Source organism: Hippopotamus amphibius, chromosome 9 (genome assembly GCF_030028045.1).
Source record: "Hippopotamus amphibius kiboko isolate mHipAmp2 chromosome 9, mHipAmp2.hap2, whole genome shotgun sequence".
NCBI lineage: Eukaryota > Metazoa > Chordata > Mammalia > Artiodactyla > Hippopotamidae > Hippopotamus > Hippopotamus amphibius.
Window position 1 is genome coordinate 141,082,442 of NC_080194.1, and position 17,479 is coordinate 141,099,920.

Sequence of the window (17,479 nt, forward strand, 5' to 3'; positions counted from 1 at the left end):
TTTTCAACGACATGAAGACAACAGGGCGGACTTAGAGCTTGAAGGACGCTGACAGCACGACGGCCTGCAAACACCATCACAGACTCTGGACTCGTGAACACCGTCAGGTAATATAATACTTCATTCACAGGGGCACCTAAGTGTTCAACGTGACGGGTTTGTGAAGACAAAGCACACTGTGAGAGGCAATAGAGAATCGAGCAATTATCTGACAAATGCTGAGACTATAAAAAGACCCAAAGATTCTTATAAGATGAGGACATTTGGACACAGGGAGGATGTCACGTGGAGGCAGAGGCAGAGATAGCAGGGATGCGTCTAGAAGCCAAGGAGCACCAGGGACTACCGTGGCCACCAGAAGCTGGGAAGAAGTAGGCAGGATGCTTCCCTCTGTCTTCAGAGTTAGCCAACACAAGGACTTCCCTGGTGGCGCAGTGGTTAAGAATCCTCCTGCCAATGGCTGGGGACATGCCACGGAGCAACTACGCCTGTGCACCACAACTATTGAGCCTGTGAGCCACGACTATTGAGTCCACGTGCCACAACTACTGAAGCCCGTGCACCTAGAGCCCGTGGTCTGCAACAAGATGAGTGGCCCCTGCTCACTGCAACTAGAGGAAGCCTGCACGCAGCAACGAAGACCCAATGCAACCAATAAATAAATAAATAGGTAAATTTTTTAAAAAAGAAAGTTAGCCGACACCTTGATCTTGGACTCTGGCCTTCAGAACTGTGAGAGAATAGGGCTCTGTTGTCCTAAGGTGCCCAGTTTGCAGTGACCTGTTACGGCAGCCCCAGGACACCCACATGCTTTGCTGTCCAAACTCTCACCCTTCAGGTCTAGTCTCTGAACCCGGGCACCACGAAGGTCCGGATGTTCCGATAACTCCATTCTCTGTGACCTCTTGCTACGCACAGTCCCGAACTCAGGAACCAAGCGGATGTGGACAGAGCAGGACCCTCTGCTCCCCAGACTCTCCAGCAGGACGGCGCAGACAGCAAGGGCAACTCCCGCTATTTTGCTTTTGCCTCCTAGGGCTGCCAGACGTAGCGCGTGGAAACAATGGGCACCCAGTCATATTCGAATCTCAAAATGACTGTGGATGTGACGTTTCCAGTAATCGCCACAGGCGGGCTGCAGGGACACCTCGCTTTACTGCGCTTCACAGATACTGTGATTTTGTTCTTATAAATTGAAGGTCTGTGGCAACCCCGCGTGGAGCAAGCCTTTCAGCGCCATTTTTCCAACTGCATTTGCTCACTTCATGTCTCTGTGTCACATGGTGGTAATTTTCCAGCATTTAAAGCTTTCTCAACAACGCCCTCACTGGGGGCCCCATGTGGCTCTAGAACCAGCAGCGAACACCGGGCCCCTGGCCTGTGTCCTCACACCTGGGGGCTGCGGTGCAGGGGGAGGGGAGGCGGAGGCCGCCGCGCGTGGGCGCAAACCCCCGCAGCCCCGGTGGGGAGGGTGCTGCAGGGGCGTGAGCAGAGGCCGAGCCCCACGGCCCGCCGCACACCCGCCGCAGGCACGGACAGCTCCACGGCTGGCGGCACTGGAACCCCCGTGATGCCCTCCCAGCAGCAGCCGTCCCAGCCGGGGAGCAGGGGCGGGTGCCCCACGGCCCTGAGGGCGGCCTCTCCGGAGGCCCCACCCAGGGCAGCTCTCGCGACCCACGGCGACGCCCAGGGCCCGCCTGCCTGCGCGGGATCCTGAACAGGGTTTAACCACACCTTCTCTTCCTTGAGCTTGGAATAAACCACCGGTCATTTGTGAGAGGCCTCTACGACTCTGGGTGTCCTGGGAGGTACCAGGAGGGCAGCTCCGTGTGACACACAGAGGGTTCCAGAAGCAACAGGCCCAGTTCAAGTCCTGGCTCTGCGACGGCCTTGAAGGGTGGGCTTGGGCTGCGGCACAACCTCCTGGGCTCAACCCCGTCCTCGCTGCAGGTGGCAGCTGGCCTGGGTGGTCTCTAGGGGGTTTCAAGACTCTGAAGAGAGGCTTCCCTTCGCACGTGCAGCTCTTTCTCCCAGCCCTTGGCCCCGGCGATGACGTTCCTGCGGTTTCTGACTCAGCACGTGCCCGTGGGGGCCGGGCCTCGTCTGCGTCGTGTTCGTGCCCGTCGACAGCTCCCCAGGGCTCCTCTCACAGGCCTGGGGCACGGCAGCTGCTCAGTCAGTGCGCGTGGGGTGAGCTGGGTCGCTCCAGTCGAGATGGCCCCACCTCTGGCTGAGTTCTCCCTGGGTCAGCCGTCTGTACGGGCCGGCGCTTGAAGGGACGGGGTCCCCTCTAAAAACGTCTTCTCTCTGCCTTTCACACGTCGGAAATTCTACACGCAGGTAGACTCTTCAGAAGTCCGGAGTGTTTTTTCAGTTTTCAAAGCCCCTGTTATAATGCAGATGAGCTGATCGGAGCACACTGGCCTTGATCATCCACTCCTGAGGGCGGGAAGGGGTCCGAGAGCTGGGGTGACCAGGAGGACAAGGGCGGGGGTCGTGGGGGTGGCAGGGGTGAGCGGAGGGAAGGGCCCAGGTGGAGGGGAGCCTCAGTCCTGGCTGAGCGCTCAGGGCCGCGCTGGGCCGGTGCGGCGGGCTTTCCCGCACAGGGCAGGTGGGGGCACCTGGACTTGGGGGCGCCCACACGGAGCCCCAGGTCTCACAGTGGGCACGAGGCAGAGCAGGAGCTCAGCTGCCGTCGTCCTGGGGCCCGAGCCCCTGACGTCCCACGACCTCCGTTCCCTGGAGTGCAGAACAGGGGTTCCCTCTGCCACCTGCGGGATTAAGTCCTGATGGTTCAGGGAGCACAGGAGGCCCTGGGGAACCTCGCTCCCTCGTGCCTTCCCCTGAAACACGGCACTGAGGGCCAGTGGCTATCACACTCCCAAATCTTTGCTCCGGCCGTACGTGACGCCTGGATAACTGTCTCCCTGCCTTCTACTGGGGGTGGGGGCTTCATCCTGTCACCTCCCACCTCCCCCGTTCCCCTCCGCTGTCTTCACACTAACGCCTGTCAAGCTCAGTACACTAAATGGAAGCTCTACAAGGCCTGGGAGCTGTCCCGTCCACCACAGGGTGCTCAGCTTTCCACGCCGGGCTGTTCCTGTGCAGACGGCAGGCGGGTGGTGAGGAAAGGAACAGAGGCCAAGAGCTGCCCTGCAGAGGCCCCGCCACCCGGTCCCCTCTGCCCGGGCGGCTGCCACACTCCTCTCAGGGAGGCGCCCTCAACAGCGCCGAGTCCTCCCTCCCCCGAGCCCATCGCAGGTGACGTGATCTGTCCCTTAGCACGTTTTCTTTGCTAGGAAGCAGCCTCAAAATCCACTCGGAGAAAGGCCGCTGCATCCACACGAGAGGAAACGCGTCTGAGAGGCCGACTGCGTGAGCCGCTGCGGCGTGCGCACAGCCTGCGGGAACGCTGTGATCAGGGCAGAGCTGTGAACGTCCAGTGCGCCGGCCTCAGCGGGAGCGCAAAGCCACCGCTGTCCAGAATATACGCGCAGACCCTCGGGTCCCAATCAGCACGGGGCCCGCGAGAGGCACAGGCTGATCACCTTACAAGAAGAATCGGATCTGACAGACGGGCCCTTCAAAAGGTCAGCGGCCTTGAAATTGCAGGCAGTGTTTGCATTTTTAAACAAATTACTAAAAGAAAGGTTTACAGGTGAAACATGTCATTTGGAATGCAAATCTATATTTAAACGTAGTCCCTTTGTTTGGCTAGCTCCGATTTAGTAAATTACTCATAATTTTAATTATACTTCAATTGCCTGGCAGTTGACAGGCATTTATTTCCACAATGCATCCTACTGACCACCTCCTGTTCAGGCTTCTTGCAATTAGTTTGTTCTGCTGAGCTCTGAAGGGGGACAGCTGACGGACACACATGCCAAGCGCCTTCGGTGCAGCTCTCGCCGCTTCACAGAGCGTTTTAACCGCGACCGAGGGCTGGCAGCCCAGCCGCCAGAGGCGGGCCGGCCGGGCCAACAGCCAGCACCGCGTCCACGGCCGTGCGTTTGGAGGCGATGAGGCGCCACAGCCCTGAGCGCTGCCTCCACAGAGAAGGAGCTCCCCCAGTTCCCGGGCAGCCAGCCCCCTGTCTGCAGACAAAGCACGAGCCTGCAGAGCTCAGCACATTCTGAAGGACCTATCTGTCCTGGTTGATCATGTTATCGGAGGGTGGGATGTGGAAGTGCTTGGGACCTTGAGTTTCCATTTTGAATGTCTCCCACCTCCCCACCACAGACCCTGATGGAAGTCAGGGCTGCAGAGGCCTAACGGGCCTTGGATCAGGGACCTGGCAGTGACCTCCTGGTTGTATGGAGGAGGAACTGGGGCCAGAGAGGCCTCTGGGGATCCAAGTCCCACAGTGCCAAACGGGCCTGCACACCGAGGCCAGCCCTGGCCCTCTCCTGGGCTCCCTGGCCCTCTCTGGCCCTCCCTTGCTTCCTGTGCCAGTCCAGTGCACCTGGCCAAGACCAACCCTCTCCGCTCTCCAAGGCCAGGTCCAGACCGTCGTGCGTGCTTGGCCCCTGCTGACTGCGGACGTGACTCTGGCGTGAGCTGGACGATCATCCGCAACCTGGAGGAAGGCTCTCCTGCCCACACACATCCCTCTCTGGACGCCCAGCCCACGGCGGCCACTGCGAGGCAGACCTCAGCTCCCCGCGGCTCTGACCCCAGCCCACGGCGCCTGCCCTCCCCGTGGCCTGCCGGCTGTAGGCACTGCCCCCGCCCCCACCAGGACGGCAGCCCCCGCTCTGGACTCAGCAGCCTCCCTTGTCCGCCAGCCGCTGTACCCGTGCTCATCAGGGCCCTTGGCTGCTGCCATCGGTGTGTGCGCCGCCCGGCCCAGCTCCAGCCCTGCTCCCGAATCGGCCCCCAGGCCCTGGCGGGACCCCCCCCCCCCGCCACAGAGCCGGCTGGCGCCCCTCCGCTGGGCTCGCCCTCGGGCTTGGCGCCCCTGTGCCTCACTGTTTTTGTCCGCAACGCACCTCGCCGTTTCAGAAACGACCCACAAGGGGGCACAAGGCAAAGAGAGGGCAGCGGTCCCGCCCACGCCGCATCAGAGCACTCCTGGCGGCCACCGAGGCGTATTTGATGATTTGGGAGATCGTGCCTTGGTTTGACTAGAGTCTTGGAATTAATGAAGACACGGTAAACCTGCTGATGTTACGTCTGGGTGCAGATAATTTGTGTGCAAACGACAACCCAGTAGGACCTTGCCACAGCAGCCTTGCTCTGTCCGCGGCCACCCCAAAGCCTGGAACGTTCAGCCCACCTGTGCCCTGGGCACCGCCCTGCCGTCCTGCCAGCCCCCCTAACGCACTGACCTCACCCTGCGCTCGCCGCCTCGGAGGTCACACTCACACCATTTCCCCGCACGGTGTGCGAGCCCCCCGGGGTGTCCCCTTCAGCCCACTCCACCCGACAGGGGCCTGGCAGGGGCCAGCCGACTGCGCAGTTGCATGAATGGGTTTCACAAGACACGGTGGGGTTCTGGGGCCCTTACCCGCCACTGGATCAGAACAGATGAGGTGGTGTGCGGCGTCACGGAGACAGAGCTCGGAGGCTCTCCCGGAACTGAAATCCAAGAAAGAAGAAGCAGGGATCAGGTGGTTCCACTTGCGCCCACCTGCCGCTCAGCCAGCTCCCTCCCGCCCGGTGAGGAGGCGGGGCCAGCCCCCGACCTCCTCTTCCCTGGGGACGTCCTGCCCGCACCTGCCAGCCTGTGTCCAGGAGAGAAGACCTCAATCTTGGGTGAGGCAGCTCACGCTCCCGACCTCACCCCCCCAGGCAGACCCCACGGAGACACACACGTCGGCCTGGCTCTCCCCACGGGGAGCCGCTCTCGCCAGCGGAGACGCCTGCCGTTCCCAGGTCTCCGTGGGGGCCACCCCGGCCCGAGGAGGAGCATCAGTTTTTCAAGGTACTCGGGTCACAGGGACCTCTGAACAGGACACGTGATCGAGCCAGGTCACAGTGCTCTTGGCTTTAAACATGGACGTGACCGTCACGAAAAGAGGCTGACTTCCAGTGGCCGGAGGGACGTCTGCCCCGGTCTGGGTCTCGGTGGCGTCTCTGCGCTGACCCCTGCCCGCAGCCGTGCCCCGCTCTCTGGAGCATCCGTCACGTCCGGCGGACCTTCCCTGACAGCCCTTCCCCACGTCTGCCCCTGCTGGGCCTGCGCGGCCCTGTCCCAGCAGACGGACTGGCCTTCTTACGGCCCTCCCAGCATGACATCCTGAAACCTGACCCACAGTCAGTGTTCAGAAACAGGCTTTGACTGGGATGATGTAGGCGTTCTCCCCCGTCCGCCCCCAGGGGTGTTCCTGGCACTCCCACCCCACTCCCCATCCCAGACGGGGTCCCTGAGTCCCTGCTCTGTGAGTCTCCCCGACACCTGCCAGGCCTCCCCGTGCTGCCCTGGGGTAGCTCTCTACCCCGCCTGCTCCACCTGCCGTCCTGTCTTAAAGCCCTGCTCCAGCGTTCCTGGTCACACGTGATGACGGTTACGGGGCGGTCTCAGTACCCGAAACCTCATAATAAAAAACGCTTATTAACGAACCACCCACACACTCCCAAGCCCCTCCCCCAGCGCAGGGCTCCCCAACCCCGGAGTCCGTCCTGCCCGTCAGGCTTCGCTGAGAGCTGGACTCAGAGACAACGCAATGAAAACACAAGGCCATTCCACGGCAAAGAGAGATTGCACATCTCAGAAAAGAAAGATGACACGATAGGTGCATCAAAAGCAGTGATTTGAATATCAAAGTGTGGAGAGAGGCCCTCTTCTGACTGAGCGGAAGGGCCGCGGGCGGTCGGGTGGGCGTCCTGCGCCCACGGTGCAGTGCAGGGACTTGCCCAGAAATCAGCGCGCTGCCTTTTCTTTCTTCTAAGAATTAGCACTTAGGTGCAGTTGTGTTAAAAGTAGGATTAAAGCGGGGGCCACAAAAGACCACCTCCGTTTCTCCAGGGCCAGGTCCCACCCTTCCTTCCCGCGGTCCGGGCTGAGGCCTCCCACGAGCAGAGTGGGCTCATCCCCGGTCAGGATCGCGGGGCCCCAGTGGCTTCTGCGCTGCAGCCAATAACCTCTGCACGTTCTTGAAGAGCTGGAAGGGTCCCCGGAACCCCTCAGCGGGTCCTTCAGGTCACTGGCGGCCTTGTGTTGGAGAAGCTGCCCTCCTAGGTTACAGAGAGCGCGGAGCTAAAGGTGGGAGGTCCCACCGCGACCCGGCGGAGATGGGCTGGTTTGAGCCCGGTTCCACTGCTGCGGTGACTGCGGAGATGGGGCTCGGGGCAGGTATGGGGATTATTACAAAGCTCCGAGCTAAGGGTTGGGGTTCACCATCCGGGATCAGAGCTGCAGCTCGGTATGCAGCGGCGCGATCCTCTCTGTCCCCAGACCTGCCTGTCCACTGGGTGGGCGTGGGGACACCGTCTACCGGCTCCCTCCAGGCCTGGTCTGGTTGTGGCTTGTCAGACAAACTCACGACGGATCGTCAGGCCCAATTCCTCCGAGCAGGACAGAGGGTGAAAAGCCACCTGGAGCTTTCAGGGGGTCTCACTTCCATCACTGAACTGTGCTCTTGTCAAATGGCAAGACTGGGATGGCTTGTGAATGAGAAAAATGGGGAAAGCCTCTTAAAACCCAGCTGCCCCCCGACATCCATTTTGACGACGCAGTGAAGTATTCAGTTTCAGGGATGCTAATGGACTGCCGGGGTCTGGAAGCGAATCGGAGAAACGCCCCTCCGCGTGGAGCCCTGAGTCCTGATCTACGGCCTGGGCTGCACAGGGCGCCCAGCTTCTGCTGCTACGTGAACTCCACTGCTGCCTCCGGTGACCCCTTGCTGCCGGAAGGCGGGGACGGGCTTCTCTTACAGCCAGGGTTTCGGGGTGCACAGGCAGCCGCGGGAGGTGGGCCCCTCGCTCACCGTCCTGCAGGGTGGTTACCGCCTCCGTCTCCGCGCTGAAGTCGCTGTCCCCAATGTCATTGGTGGCCTTCAGGCGCAGCTTGTAGGAGGTGAAGGGCCTCAGCCTGAAACACGGGAGAGACGGGTGACTGCAGAGAGCCTCCCCTGCCCGCCCGGGGGCCCTGAGGGCGTCTCCCCTGCCCCGGCGGCAGCGAGCAGTGGGCGTCCTGGGGCTGGGGCTGCATCGCCGCCAGCAGCAGCGAGCCGGGCCCCGGGACTGTGTGGGAGGCAGCCCCCCAACACCCAGCACGGCCCGCTGGCCAGTCTAGGGAGACGGGCGTCCCCGGGGAAGGGCAGCGCAGTGCTTCCAGGCCGGGGGGGGGGGGGGGGGGGGATGGCGCTTTAGCTCAGGGCTCCCGGGGGAGGAACCGCCACCTCCGGCAATTAGAGACACGTGCGCAGCAGATCACTGCTCTCTGAGGAGCTCTGAGGATTTCTCAGGAGGAGCTAATTACAGCAGCACTCTTGCGGATCCGCACCTGGAGCGAGTGGAGCGCGTGCCCGCCCAGCTCCCCTCCTTCCTCGCTCACCCGCGCTCCTCCCGGAGCTCCGCGCTGCCGGCCGGGCCGGACTCGGGGCGGGTGCTTGGCCCGCGTGACCCCATCTGACCCACGGGGCGGCTCCGGGGGGTAGAGCCCCCATGACCCCCACGTCACGGGGAGGAGACGCAGGCCCCTGCCCTCCGCCGGACTGCGCAGCGGCTGGGGGCGGGCACGGCAACAGGGGCCTCGTCTTGAAGAAACATTTGCCTCCCACCTTACGTACGACCAAGGCAATGTCGACTGTCCACGTGAACACGTGTCCCCCCTCGGGCCCACGGATGAGATTTTAGGGACGTTCACGCACGTCTTGGTGCCACCACCTCAGGCTTCCTCTCTCCTCACCATCCTTCCTTCCTTCCACCCACCCACCCACCCAGATGGTCTTTATTCACTGGGTCTTGTGTGTTCAGCTCGGAGCCACACCCACAGCTAAGGCTTCAGACAGGCTCCCCTGTGCTGCCGACACACAGGCCTTCGCCGCGTGCCCCAGCGGTGCGTCCCCCCGCTCACCCCCGCCAGCACGGCTGCTGCTGGGCAGGCCTCGGGTTCCACTCCCACAGGGCCGCGTGAGGACCCTGCACCCCACTTCCCTCCTGGCAGCAGCCCTGTCTCAGGCAGCGGCCCCGCCGTCCGCTCTGTTTCCTGGACCCGAAGATCCGAAGTGACTCTAGACGCTCCCTCCCCGTCCCTCGCGTCCAAACCACCTCCAAGTTTCCTCAACGCGGTCTCAGCAAAGCCCTCCTGCCTCCAACCGGCCCTCTCTCCTCCCTTCCCATCCAGCCTGTAGACCAGCGGTTTTCAAACTGAACCCTGAGGAACCCCGGAGACGCTGAGGAACCCTCTGGGCCTCCAGGGCCTCCGCTCCTCCTGCATCAACCAATAGCCGCTCCACTCCCAGCTGGTGTGTAACTGGTAACCGCTTTGTTCAGGGAAAGGATTCTGCTTTTTGAAACACTGACAACCATTTCGGAAACCACGATCAGAAAGCTTCCCTCCGCCTCTGTCCTCACATTGCCTCCTGCGTGTGGCTCTCTTGGAGCTGACACCTCAAGGGATGCTCTTGCTTCACAGCCCACCAGAGCCGATTGCACCCCCTGCTCCCTAGTCCGTCCGCACCCAGACGCCGCAGCCAGGAAAAGCAGTGACGGGCGGCCCTGCCTCGGCCCCGGCTTTAGTGGAGAAGCTTCTAAAGTCCCACTCTGAAGAACGATTCATCTTTGGTTTCTGGGCTACGTCCTTTACTCAATTAAAACAGATAAGTAATTTCCCATCTGTCCCCAGCTTCCTAGGAGCGATTTCACGAATGGTGGAGGTAACCACGTCTTTCCTGCCCCAGCTCTGTCTCACCCGCGAGCCCCCACATCTGCACGCGAGCTCCTGCTCCTCCATCCAGCGCGTCGGAAGGCGCATCCGCGCGGCTGCTGGGAACGCAGACTCCGCATCAAACCGCCCGCTTCTGACTCCCCGGGACCCTGGGCAGGTTCTCTGCCTCCGTTTCTTCACCTGGGCTGAGACAAGCGCCCACACCAGGATGCATTCAGGAGATGGGTGGCGGGGAGCCTGGCCCACAGCCAGAGCTCAGGACAGAGCCGTGGTCACAGGGCTCCTGCCCTGCAGGGGTCCGCTCGACTGGCTCCAGGGGGCGCCTGTGCCCGGCCCGCTGTCCCCTGCACCCGTTCACGTCCTCGTCTCCTCCACCACAACTTGTAATTAACTGTCTCCTTGACGACTGTCTGTCCTCTTTACAAGACTCAGGACTCCTTGGGGACAGGGACCAAGGCCCCATTTATTGCCCTGTCCCCAGCATCGACTGCAGCGCCTGGCACCCAGGAGGTGCTCCGTGGAAACCCGCGGGAGGGATGAATGGCTGGGTGACACTCTCTGTCTCTGAAGTTTCTTGGGAGGCCTGAATAAGAGGACACATGAAGATCAGCACAGGCCCGTGTGTGGCAGGTGCCCGGGACGACCCTTGTCTTCACGTGCAGCACTTTTGGTGTCTGGTTCGCTGCCATCAGGACACGGTAGTGCATGTGGTTTATTACACTGTATTCAGTACTTCAATCTTTCCTAATGATTACAGGATCTGAGGCCAAAGGTCAAGCTCTTTGAAGACCACCCTTTCTTTCCTGAGCCCTGGGGTCTCGAGGAGCCAGGGGACATAGCAGCGGAGTGGTACAGGATGTCCGATGGCTGGATGAACGGGCAGGTCTGAGACAGATGGGGTTGGAAGCAAAGCCCCTGGCATCAGACCTGAGCTATGTAGGCTCCCCCCCCCATAGGACCGATGACTGTCCCTGGGAGTCGCAGGGGACAGGAAGGCATCTGAGCTGCAGGACTTACCCTCTCAGCAAGAAGCCCTGCCAGGTGCCTGAAAACAGGCGAAGAGCAACCAGAGGTCATGAAGGCAGCGGCCAGCGCGTCGCCCTGCAGAGGTGACCATGGTTACTGTGTCTGTCTCCTGGTCTCCATCCTCTGTGGGCTCCTCATGTCTGCGGAGCTGCTCCTTTGGACTACTGGTCTACCTTCTACCCCTAGCGCGCCCCCATCACCACCTTCATCCCCGCCCCCCACTCCTGCCGGGCTTCCCCCGGGCAGGACAGGGCTTCTAGGACTACCTGATAAATGGGTAAGGAGCAAACCCTCCGATCTCCCCTGGTTCTGCTCTCTATTCACTCTTCCAGGCTTCCTTGAGCCTCTACTTGGGAGTCAGCCAAGCAGGAATTCAAATTCCAGCCTACCACTCCTAACTGGGGCATATCATTTAATTTCTCTGACTCTCCCCTGATTCATCTATGCAGAGGTAGTGATACCTGGGCTTCCAGGGGAAGTTAAATTACATAACCCGCCTCATGGAGCCTGGCACTTGGTTACACAGTAGGTGCTTAATAAACATTACTTTCTCTTCCCTGTCTTCCCAAAGGCTGTCCTTGCTCAGAGGAACAGCAGGGCCCCCGGGAACTGGACACACAGCCATCACCCGAGCCCATGCCACCACTGCTCTGTCCTCGAGGGCCATCCAGAACGTCCACGCGGCTGTGTGCTCGGAGCCCTTCTCTATACACTGCACTTCTAAGGGACGCAGCCATCAGCCAGAACCAGTGATGCTGAAAGACCTCCCTCAGTCCCAGCCTCTCCCCGCACCCTGGACCCACGTTCACCACATGTAGGTACAGGCACGAGATTTACATAAACGTTTTGTTTTAAACTTTTGTTTAGACGTTTCTGTTTTCCAGCCACTAGTGGATTTTCTGCAACTGGCAACAGTAAAATGTAAAAATGTGTTTTAAAAAAAAAACCCAGAAGAACACAGCTGTCAGGACTATGAAGTAGGAAGGGAGATTACACTGCGGCAGAGTACGAAACGCTGCTTTTCCGGTGTCCCGCCCGGTACGTGTTTGCTACTGATGGGAGGAAGCATGAGTCCTGGTTCTGGCCCGTTAGGAAACTGACAATATTCTCTCCTGCACCAAATTATACTGTCTGTCCTGAAGCAGGGACCTCTCCTTTCCCACGTGAAGTCCCCAGCACACCGTTGGTCTGTTAGGTTTCAGGAGGCTCCGTGGCAGGAGGGGCAGTGGGATTTTTATCTTTCTTCTTCTTTCAGGTGGTGACACGAGGAGGTGGGGTTATGTACACCCGAGGGCGCCCAGCCACGCGCCCCAGCCCCGGGCCCGCAGGAGAATCCCGGGCCGGGGGGTGTCTGCAGTGAAGCGCCCTCCCCTGCAGGGAAGCTGCACCCCGCGGGCCCCAGGGCCGTGGTCACTGGCGGACGCCGCGGGACAGGCTCTGACTATGCCAGAGCCGAATCACCTGGCCGCCGTTCGCGGCTGTCCGTCACGGCGACACCTCTTCCACCTGGAGCCGAAAGGAGCAGCCCCGTTTTCCGCTCCTCCGAGGCCCCGTGGCCACTGAGGGGCACACGGACTGCTGAGAGCTCGGGGTGCAGATGACAAACACTCTCCGCGACAGCCAGACCCGCGTCAATCAGTTGGGTGATCCGTGTCCGTGAAGCTTTGAGCTACAGGCCCAGCGGATGTTCAAACCAGAAAGGGATTCTCCCCTCCACTCGGAGAAGCCGAGGCACCTTCATTACCTAGCATGGATCTGCCTCTGCGTCCTCATCTGCACAACGGGAACAGTCAAAAGCCCGGTACGTGTCCCCACAGGGCCAGCTCCCTGTGGACGGCCTGTGGGACAACATGTGGAAACTGCTCGGGGACTGACAGAGGGCGGGGTGATGTTGAGACGGTCATGGTGGCAACGATGACAGTGACAGCAGGGAGGACGGGGCCGCGGTGAACATCCAGACGGGTGCCATTCCAGCTGCATCTTCCCCGCGAGGCGGGCGGGCACAGTGCAGCAACTGTCACCAGCTTCCTAAACCTCGACTCGCAAGCGATGGACCTAACAAGTGTCGCCTTTAAGCAGGAGTCAGCGACCCTGGTTCTTCAGGAAGTAGCACGTGTGCGTGGGGACCACTCTCCTCCATCTTCAGACAGCTGAGAGCTTTTTGGATCACGGGACAAAGGGGTCACTGTGACCACGTCTATATCACTCGGGGTCCCAGGAGCCGTAGCTATAAGCTGATGAGCTGCCTTCCTTCTTGGCCTGTGACTGGCTCTGAAGGTCACCTCCAAAGGGGGCACCCGGTCTGTGTGCCAAAGCAGAGCCGCAGGAGGTCTGTGTGAGCTGCCCGGGCTGTTCAAGGTCATCCCGTCAGGACGCAGGCTGACCACACAGCCTCCCGGGCGGGCAGCGGATGGCCACGCTGTGGATACTGCAACAGAGGCCACCAGCGCCCGGGGCCTGGGGCTTCAGGGCAGCTTGTATCACCTCCAAACCACGCAACAGCCCGGAAGGCAAGTGATGAGGGCTGACAAGGACGCGTGCGTCACCCACGCACTGGGTGTCAGAAAGCAGACGTGAGCCGGGGGCTCTGCCCCCAAAGCCCCCCCCCCCCCCGAGAGCCGACCGCACCCGCTGTGGACGCCAGCTTTACCCCCATCAGTGCCAGATCCTCGGGCCAGTGAGGTGGTGCCCTTCTCCTTCAGCCCCGCTATTGTCACACGTAGGAGACAGGGACAGTGCCACACTCCAACCCCAGTCCCGGTTCCAGAGCACGAGCGGTGCCTCCGGGGTCTCTGAGGATGCCTGGGCTCAACCTTGCAGGGGGGTGGGGGAGTGGGGGGTGGGCGTGGGCGCCCAGGGAGCCCACACGTGCTCCGTGCTGGCTGGGTGGGGCTGTCGGCCAGGTGCTGACCTCTGACCCTGCTTCTCACCCTGGGAACAGGGATGGCGATGCCCCCTTCCCTGAGCTGTCCTGGGGATTCAACAAGCAGGCGGCTGTGAACGTAGCACCGTGCCCAGCACAGGGCTCGTTCTGGACCACGAGAGGACCTTGGTCAGCCTAGGAAACCACAGTCTTGGCCTCCTCCACCCCCGGGAGGTCCTGCGAGGGTTCTAGGACCCCCCAAAAGAGACCGTGGGACCCACGACTTCGTGGCCCCTCCCCACCCCCGAGCGTGAGCCTGGCAGAAAGGGACTGAGTCAGGGCTGGGTGGGAGGCACAGTGAAGATGCTGGGCCTCTCCCGGGGCTGCCCTCACAGGCCAGGGCGTCCTTCCTGGCGGACGTGAGGTCGCGGGGCCTGAGGCCACTTCGTGGACCTGCCCGGCTAGACGGCTCCATCTGGAGGGTCCTGGCGGGTGACTTAACCCCTCCCAGGCCTGTCTCCGCCACTGTAAACGGGGGCAGCCAAGAGAAGAGGCCCAGGTGGGATCCCGGCGCGGCGGGCCCCACCGCGGTGGGGGTGGCGCGGCCCCTCCCCCCTGCCCCGCAGCTCACCAAACAGCTGCTGGGGTTGGGGGCGCCCTGCTCCCGCCCCACCAGCCGTCACTAAGCAGCGGCGGCACCCAGGCCACACGGGTCGGCCTCGCTGGCGTGGAGACAGCGCGGAGCAGGGCCTGTGCCGTCGGCCTGTGACGTGGCGACCCGGGCAGGCGGGATCGCACCCCCACCGCCCCGCCCTCCCGACTGCTGCCTCTCGGGGGACGGGGAGCCTCAGCCCCGCTCCTGGTGCAGGGCCCCGCCGCCTGTTCCCCCGAGCCGCGTCGGGGCCCAGGGCCTGCGGTGGGCCAGCCCCCTGCGCCAGGCTGCTTAGAAGGACGGGTGGGGAAGGGGCCTGGGTGGGCGTCTGGAGGCGGACGCAGGACGTGGGCCCCCCGGGGCGCGGCACGGGAGCGCCGACCAGGAGAGGAAACCTGGGCAGGGAGACAGAGGTGCGTCCCGCGCGGACTCCCTACTCAGGGCAGGAGCCGGGGGAGGGCCAGGCAGCGTCCCGCAGGGGCAGGGCCCCGTGCCCCGGGGAGGGCTCTCCGGGCCCTCTCGGTACCTTTCGACGGCACAGGCGGTGGCCTCGTGGCTGACGGACGAGGAGTAGGTGTGCCACGGCCCCCGGGGCAGCTCACGCAGCTGCACCGTGAAGTACCGGATGGGGGAGGCCCCGTCGCTGCCCGGGACCCACTGGAGCCGCAGGCTGCGTGCGGTCACCTCCGCCTGGGGCACCAGGAGCTCTCTGGGGGGCGCCGGCCGCTCTGCAACCAAAAGAGGACAGGTCAGGGACACGTGAGAGGCTCTGGTGGAATCAGGGGCGGGGGGAGGCACTGTGGCCGCCCAGAGAGCCGGCTGCGAGGATTAGGCGGCCTGCGGACCGTTCCTGGCGCCACGGGGCGGGCGGGGCTCTGACCGTGGCGGGGGCCCAGCCTGGAGCTGACTGGACACCCCTGCTTGCTCCTGGGCTGCTCCACCCTCAGCGCAGACACAGACAGACGGGGGGACAGCCCCCACGCTCCTCCACGGCACCGCCACTGCAGGCGCCGAGATGACACCTGCAGGGCCTCTGGGCTCCCTCCGCTCTCTGACTTGGGATCAGTGCATCTTTACCCCTGATTTCCTTCCCCAGAAGTCGGCCTGGGCCCGAAGCCATAAAGGCATGTGGAGCGGGGGTGCCTGGGGGCCGTCACCGGCCGCCCCGTGCCGTGCCTGCAGGGATGGGGAGCGGGGAGCGGGGCTGGGACCTGGCTTCTGAGTGGGGGTCCCTCGCCCATCGCCCTGTCTCCGCACCCCACCGATTTCAACAGAGAAACTCTGCAGGGGGAGGAATCATCGTCTAACTGTTCATCATGAAGTGTATCGATTCCGATTAGAATGTGTGGCGTGAAATGGAGCAGCCGCGGACAGCCGGCCCCGCGGTGACGGGCTGCGAGGGGCCCTGGACCCGACGCAATCAGTGTCCTTTGCGGAAGCTCACGCTTTGGCCCAGCCGTTTCCTCCCTCCCCGAGCAGCCCGCGTCCTGCCCCCACTTCCCAGGCCCCTCCTGGACTCACTGGATGGGGCAAAGCTACCCAGGGCCCCTCTCCCTGAGCCACACGGGCTGCAGGCAGGGGCACGTGGGGGGCCCAAGCAGGGGACAGGCCTGCCTCCTGAAGGCAGTGCACATCAGGACTTGCACTTGGGTTTGGTTTAAGTCACATCAAACCACGAGCAAACCCGTCTCTTCCCCCCTGCTGCAGAGGGGCTGCCTGACTGAGGAAGCGGCCGGCGGCACGGTCTGCGTCCCGGCAGCGAGCCGCCCTGCCTGGGCCTCGGCCTCCTCTTGCATGGAAGTGGGGCTCACCTACGCTGCGCTGCGGCTTTGGGGCGGTTAACTACGTAACGTGCCTCGTGCACCTTGCCCGGCGCCTGTAAAGACAGCTCTTTCTGGGACTGGAGGGTAGAAAACACGTTACTGGGACCTGCTGAACCGGGGACATGGTTTCAACATCGGAGACCAGGCGCCTGCCGTCGGGGAGCCCTCAGACACGACGACTGTTCAGCCCTGGGCCAGTTACACAACCTGAGCTGCACCTCCAGCTGAGAGCGCAGGCCTGGGGCAGGTGCGCCCGTGGAGCCCCACGGTGCGCCCAGCTCCAGGGAGGGCTCGGCGGTGCTGCATGGACGCGCAGGCACGCGGGGCCTCCCTCCCCCCGCCTGTCCGTGCATCAGGGCCCAGGGTCTCACCTCGCTTCTCGGTGGTGATGACGGTGGCCTCCAGCGGCTCCCCCCAGCCCTGCCGGGTCTTGGCCGACAGCCGGAAGACGTACGCGGACTCCGGGGCCAGCTCGGTGGCCGTGAACTGCCTCACGGTGGCGCCGACCTCCACGGTGGTGAATGTGTTCGGGCTGCTGCTGGCCAGGCGGTAGGCGATCTGGTACCCTGGTGGGGGGGGGGGCACGAGGGCCACGGGTCAGCCGTCCCCTCCCTCACAGGGACGCCCCCGGCCCAGCCCCCGGGAACCCTCACAGAGCCACAGGTTTCTGCGCTGCTTCCCTCTCCTGGGCCAGCACCTGAGCAGCAGGCTGGACCCTTGGGAGGGAAGCCAGGCCCAGTGATGAAGGGAGGGCCTCAGGGCGCTAGGCCCCCTCTTCATCCCCGACAGAACCAGACATGAAAACAGCTTCCTCTTTCCATGGCCCTCGGTGCCCAGAGGAACTGTGGGGGCAGCACAGGGAGCGGGCGCGTTCTCTGCCCCTCCTCCCCACCCCCACGCCCCCGCCCTCAACCCCCAAGGGTCTCTCGCCTGGAGTGCCCTTCTCCCCGGAGCTGAGCACCCGGCTGGCTGCCCTGGGGGCGTGCACACCCGCGCTCAGAACCTGTCTGTCTGTCTGCACAACCTCCCCCTTCCTCCTGCCAGCCCAGGGCCCCTGCTCCCCCCGGAAGCCCCGCCCCTGTGGCTCTGAGCTGGGGGATCCCCTGAAACAGCTCTCCCTGCTGTCACTGTCGAGGAAGCAGGAGCTCAGGGCGGAAGCCCGGCACTGACCATCTCTCAAAGTCCCCCGATCTCATCATCAAGGGTTCATGGCTGATTGGATGTCCTTAAGGACCAGGCCTCCCCCACCAGGCCCTGCCAGGGCCCCTCCACCTGCGTCTGAA

The 17,479-nt window shown here is 62.9% G+C and overlaps 1 protein-coding gene across 1 annotated transcript in view; it reads right to left on the bottom strand.

Annotated features, from left to right (window-relative positions):
- Window positions 1-17,479, bottom strand: part of SDK1 (sidekick cell adhesion molecule 1) — a 793,009-nt gene that overhangs the window by 51,572 nt on the left and 723,958 nt on the right. The window contains exons 29-32 of the mRNA XM_057750135.1: window positions 16,568-16,762; window positions 14,900-15,101; window positions 7,929-8,032; window positions 5,507-5,577 (exon numbers count right to left, since the gene is read on the bottom strand). Coding sequence (XP_057606118.1) covers window positions 5,507-5,577; window positions 7,929-8,032; window positions 14,900-15,101; window positions 16,568-16,762 — 572 coding nt within the window. The remainder of the gene's footprint in view (window positions 1-5,506; window positions 5,578-7,928; window positions 8,033-14,899; window positions 15,102-16,567; window positions 16,763-17,479) is intronic.